This window comes from Apis dorsata, unplaced genomic scaffold (genome assembly GCF_000469605.1).
Source record: "Apis dorsata unplaced genomic scaffold, Apis dorsata 1.3 scaffold_10, whole genome shotgun sequence".
Classification (NCBI taxonomy): Eukaryota; Metazoa; Arthropoda; class Insecta; order Hymenoptera; family Apidae; genus Apis; species Apis dorsata.
Genome location: NW_006263313.1, coordinates 250,379 through 255,785, shown reverse-complemented (window position 1 = coordinate 255,785; position 5,407 = coordinate 250,379). Strand labels below are relative to the sequence as shown.

The window sequence follows — 5,407 nt, the reverse complement described above, 5'->3', positions numbered from 1 at the left end:
ATATATGTATGTGTGTATATTATAATTATATATTTTGATATTAAAATTTATATTTAATAAATACAATAGTATGTTAGTAATGTTAGTAATCTATTATAACCTATAATTTATGTTTCACTCAATGTTGTATTCAAATATAAAATATAAATTATAAAAATTATGTGAAATTATCGAAGTTTTTAAAATTATTTTATATTATTTTCTAAGTGAAATTGAATTACATTAATAATATTTTAACAGATTTATTCAATGATGAATAATACAAAAAAAATCAATGTAAATTTTTCATCTCTTGTGGGTTTAAAAGCAGAACTTTTAAAAAAACAACATGAAGTAAATGAAGCAAAATTGAAATCAGAAACAATTTATAATATTCCAAAATTACAGAAGAAAAAATCTTCAAAAACTGAAGAGGAACATAAAAATGAAAATTTGAAAAAATTAGAGTATATTGAGGATATTGATACTCATAAAAAGTCAAAATTAATGTTAGTAGCAAAGGCAAGGTTGTATGACCAATTAAAAAAATCTAAAACTACCAATGAAAATTTTCTTGTTGATTTCACAAATAAATCAGATGAATCTGAAGAAGAATTATTACAAAAAGATGAAGAAAATGCAACATTAGAAAATGAAGATGACTGGGTAGAATATGAAGATTGTTTTGGTCGCACAAGAAAATGTTTACGTGAAGATTTGTGTTTAATGCAAGAAAAAGATCAATTAATAAAACAACAAATAATAAATAAAAAAGGAATTGATCCAAAAACAAATAATATTATCGAACAAAATTATGCTCAAGAAGAAAAAGAACCTGAAATAGAAATTATGAGAAGAAAATGGGAAGAACAAACAAAAAAACTAACTGATAAAGTAAATATACATTATCAAGATATTTTATTTGATGAAGCTAGAACCCATGGTGTTGGTTATTATGCATTTTCACAAGATGAAGAAGAGAGAATCAAGCAACAGGAAAATTTATTCAATTTAAGGAAGGAAACAGAAAGAAAACAGAAAGAAATAAAAGAATTAAAAGAATTGAAAGAAAAAATGGAATATAATAGATTAAAAGCAGCTAAAATTAGGCAGCGTATTAGAGCAGGATTACCAATAGATGTAGTAGAAGAAGAATTCAGAAAAAAAAATAATGAATCTAATCAAAATCCATCAGATAATATACATGTTGCAGAAAAGAATTTGATTGAAGTCAAAGAAAAAGAAAGTAATGAAAATCAAAATATAGAAATAAATAAAGAATTAGAAAAAGAAAATAAAATAAAAGTTTTAGGAGAATTTCTAGGAAAAAGAAGTCATTGGTATGAAATGTCTCAGGAAGAATGGATTCATAAATGTAGAAAAATTAGAGTTAATGAATTTGGACCAGTATATGAAAATTTCAAAAGTGCTGGTTATTTAAACTCTGAAAATATTAATGTAGCATTAAGAATTAATAATGAGGAATTTCAATCATATGAAATGAATATTCAGAGTAATATAAAAACTAATAATAAAGTAAATATAGATACTTATAATATACCACTTCCTCCTAATTTAATTATAAATGATCCTAATATTGAGAATAATAAAACAATAAATCAAAATAATTTTACCCAACAAATTCAGCTTAGACAACAAGAATCCAACAATATATTACAGAATCAGATGATACCAAATAGAAATATAGACGAAGCAAGTATAGCAGCTGGTCTTAAATATTTGAGAGAAAAATTTGAAAAAAGTCAAAACACTTGAGATATTTATAAAATATATTTATATAATAATATGTTTAAATATATATGTTTGTAATAATGTACATATAGACATTATCATATATCATTCTCTTTATACCAAAGAATATGCAATTTAACTTATAGAAGTTCATATTTTAAATGTAAAATATGGAAAAATAATTATTAAAAATAACATTTTTGAGATGCCAATATTTATTTCAAAATGCAATTTAATTTTATAAACTATTTTATCATATAAATTGAAGTTAAATATAAAAAAATAATGTTCATCTTTATTCAAATATCCTTATTCAAATAGAAAATTTATGAATTTGTGCTTCTGGTATAAAAGAGATGATAGATGATTAAAAAATTATAATAAAATTATTTACGATAATAAAATATATTTATAAAAAATGTTTTATAGTTTAACTATATTTAATTTTTTCTTTTTGAGAATTTTTTATTAGATAATTTTATTTTATCCATACTTTCTTCTGTTAGATCACAGTCATCTGATATACCTATAAATATTAATTTTATTTATAAAAAGTAAAGAATTCATTAATTTTATTCATAAAAAAATAACATTACCAGATAAATCAATATCTGAAATCACTGTGTTGCAATTAGAACACTTTATGGAATTATAAATCATAATAAATTTCTTTAAACAATATAAATGAAAGGAAGTTCCACAATTATTACATTTTTTACCCTAATTAGTAAAAATAAATATTAGTAGGAAATCTTATATAATTATATATTTAATAACATAATTAATAACATACATGGAAAATGATTTGTTTGCAAAGATTACAAATATTTAAATTATTTTCATAAGTGGCTCTAAAATATGGCATTAATTCTGTTATACTTCTTACACCCATATAATAATAACCATCCTATAAATATTATAAAATCATAATATCAATAAAACACTATTAATTAATTATAGAATAATATATTGATATTTTATTTGTACCTTATAAGCCAACCATTTTCTATTAACTATATCATCAAGAAATTCTTCGGCTTTTGCTTTTGATATTTTTATATCTGGCAAAGAACATAAATTTAAACATATTGTACTTTGTATACATCCATTATTTGATGTTATAATTTCAGAAAATATATTTCTTAATAAAGCTAGTTGATCTTTTGAAAATTCAGATTGAAATCTAAAAAAATTGTACTAAATTATAATAAATATTTTCATAGATACTATTATTTAATAATTAGAAAAGTAAAATAAAAATATCAATTTATTTATTTATAAATCTATTCATTATAAATTCTAGATAAATTCCAAAAAAATATTTTTAACAAATTAAATTACAATTTTTTATGAAAATTTATAAAATATATAAAAACAAATATAATATTGATGTTATTTTAACAACAAATATACCTGGTTATTTCATCAAATACAGTGCTTATTAAAATCCAATATATCTGGCCTGTAATTTCACACCATGCTTTTTTAATTAACATGTTTAAAGGTTGTAATTGCTCATTTATTTGATTTATTATTATTGATACTTTATCATCATCTGAAATATATAATTTCATTTATAATATGAAAGTTATTTTAAATAAATGTAAAAATAGATATATACGCAATTGAATTCTTAGTTAAAATTAAATAAAAATTTACTTACTAAATAATTTAATAACGAATTCTTTTGCTTTATTTTCATTTAAAAAACCTTCATTCATAAGTATTTGTAAAATTATTTTGTGGTTATTGCTATAAACCATATTTTATTTATCTGATAAATATATGTAAATAAAATTATTAAAATGCGTTATTTTATTTTTTAAATTATTAATTGTTTATTATTGTTAAAACTGCAATATTTTTTAAGTAAATCAAAATTTTAATAAATATTCTGATTAATTTAATATAAATTATTATTATTATTATTATATTGACACTACCATCTTCGATCATTTACCAGAATTTATGTGTTTAAAAAATTACTATATGTAAGTATGATGTACATATAGTGTGTATATATATATATATATATGCTAAACAAAAAATTTTGCGTATATTTTTTGATGGTACTATTACAGGATTTTTTTATTTTTACGATTTCATGATATTGTTTTTTAATTCATAAAAAAACATATCTTTATTATTTTTTACGAATACAAAATACAAAATAATGAAATGAAAAAATAATTTTGAAATATATTTCTCAATGTTTCTTAAATTATATTAAAGGAAAATAATTTTTTTCAGAAAAAAACGCAATTATAAAATAAAAAGAATAAGTAAATAATTTTTTTAAATTAAGAATTACTATTGCATTATACTGAATTTCTAATATTATCTTCGATGAATAAGTATAGGACTATGACTAAGTTAAAACACGACAATATTAGAGACTATTATGAGAATATTATGAAAGAAAAACAATGAATGAAAGATGTGGAGTTAAGGGTTGAACATGATTTATTTTATTTATTGATTTGAATATTAACATCTATTTATTAAAAACGACAAAGGAAATATCTCCATATGATAAATGGATTAAGAATTAAAGAATTAGTACGTACACATCAGAACTATCTGCTGCATAGTACAAGTTGTATCGCGAGGGCGCGAGGCCGCGACCCTGAGCCTGATACGCGGAATAGAACATTTCAGTAGCAGAATAGTGCGCGAATACGTGTCAAACTCGGTCCACGGATAAGCGTAAAGTGGAACATCGTAGTGTACAGCTATCTGCTATCGTTTCGTACAGAAAGGTCGAGAGTTCATGATCATACACTGCTTTAAAACGATGATTTTACGAAGTGTTTGACGACGATTTCTTTTTCTTTATTATCACTGCCGACTGATCAGAAACTACAGACGTTAAAGTTTTTCTTTATATCTTTTTGTGTGAATATTTGGTTAACAAACGCATAACCTGTTAAAATTATTATAGAAGATTTAGGGATTTGAAATTAAGTGTGTGAAAATTATACTACAATAATATAATCCGAAGATGCCACTCTTCGGTAAAAAAGATTCAAACAAGAAGATTAAAAAAGATGGAAAAGATGATAAATCGCCGTCTGTTGAGGACAAATACATCCTAAAGGAATTACTTGGAACGTATGTATATTATATATGTATATCAATACGGATTACATATCAAAAAATAATAGAATCATTTGTATGAGATTTTTATATTTATATTCTTTATATTATATTTAAATTAAATTTTAAGTAATCTTTTGATTAACATGATTAATTATAAATTTTATTAAACATTAATTTAATTAAACATTAGGTTTTATTAATAAACATTACATTTATTACTAAAATTTTAAAAAATTATAAAAATTATAGAAAATTAATAAAACTATTTTTTTTTTTAATATTATCAAGATATTTATATACAAATTTTGAGCAGTTTATTTTTAATACTTATTTTTTATAAAAAATAGATTTATTTTGTGACATTTAATAATTATTTAATAATAATATTATTAACATTTGATATAATTTAATTATTTTATGCATGTATATTTCTTATATAGATAATTTTAAATTTTGTATATTTTATTTTATGTTTAAATTAGAGTTTAAATTATAAATAAAAATTATAAATTACAATAAAACAAGCAAGGCAATAGTGATTTATATTTGCTATATTTATAAAGAAAATTTTTTAATT

At 20.7% G+C, this 5,407-nt stretch overlaps 3 protein-coding genes across 5 annotated transcripts in view; 2 read left to right on the top strand and 1 right to left on the bottom strand.

The window, feature by feature from the left end:
* Positions 1 to 204: 204 nt before the first annotated feature.
* Positions 205 to 2,150, top strand: LOC102678010 (coiled-coil domain-containing protein 174). Its single transcript, XM_006607669.2, has one exon. It carries the CDS (start codon positions 250 to 252, stop codon positions 1,753 to 1,755), a length of 1,506 nt encoding a protein of 501 aa, XP_006607732.1. The 5' UTR covers positions 205 to 249; the 3' UTR covers positions 1,756 to 2,150.
* On the bottom strand, positions 2,126 to 4,433 carry LOC102678143 (non-structural maintenance of chromosomes element 1 homolog). Of its 2 annotated transcripts, XM_006607670.2 has the most exons (7): positions 4,299 to 4,433; positions 3,395 to 3,505; positions 3,145 to 3,286; positions 2,719 to 2,914; positions 2,525 to 2,638; positions 2,328 to 2,451; positions 2,126 to 2,257 (listed from the first exon to the last, which is right to left on the bottom strand). In XM_006607670.2, exons 2-7 carry the CDS (start codon positions 3,492 to 3,494, stop codon positions 2,172 to 2,174), a joined length of 762 nt encoding a protein of 253 aa, XP_006607733.1. In that variant the 5' UTR covers positions 3,495 to 3,505; positions 4,299 to 4,433; the 3' UTR covers positions 2,126 to 2,171. The 2 variants fall into 2 exon arrangements, with proteins under 2 accessions (XP_006607733.1, XP_006607734.1); XM_006607671.2 differs by lacking the exon at positions 3,395 to 3,505 and having other exon boundaries at positions 4,299 to 4,427.
* The window catches only part of LOC102678376 (calcium/calmodulin-dependent protein kinase type 1), a 6,243-nt gene continuing 5,263 nt past the window's right edge, over positions 4,428 to 5,407 (top strand). For both annotated transcript variants that reach the window (XM_006607672.2, XM_006607673.2), the window contains exon 1: positions 4,428 to 4,842. In XM_006607672.2, coding sequence (XP_006607735.1) covers positions 4,733 to 4,842 — 110 coding nt within the window. In that variant the 5' untranslated portion in view covers positions 4,428 to 4,732. The remainder of the gene's footprint in view (positions 4,843 to 5,407) is intronic.

What these genes read in the sequence shown, in the direction of transcription:
- LOC102678010 (XM_006607669.2), top strand. Translation starts at nt 250, where the DNA reads ATGATGAATAATACAAAAAAAATCAATGTAAATTTTTCATCTCTTGTG.
- LOC102678143 (XM_006607670.2), bottom strand. Translation starts at nt 3,494, where the DNA reads ATGGTTTATAGCAATAACCACAAAATAATTTTACAAATACTTATGAAT. An exon ending in GTATTTGATGAAATAACCAG is followed by an intron (nt 2,915 to 3,144) that starts GTATATTTGTTG and finishes CAATTTTTTTAG; the next exon opens with ATTTCAATCTGAATTTTCAA. An exon ending in GCAAACAAATCATTTTCCAT is followed by an intron (nt 2,452 to 2,524) that starts GTATGTTATTAA and finishes TTTACTAATTAG; the next exon opens with GGTAAAAAATGTAATAATTG.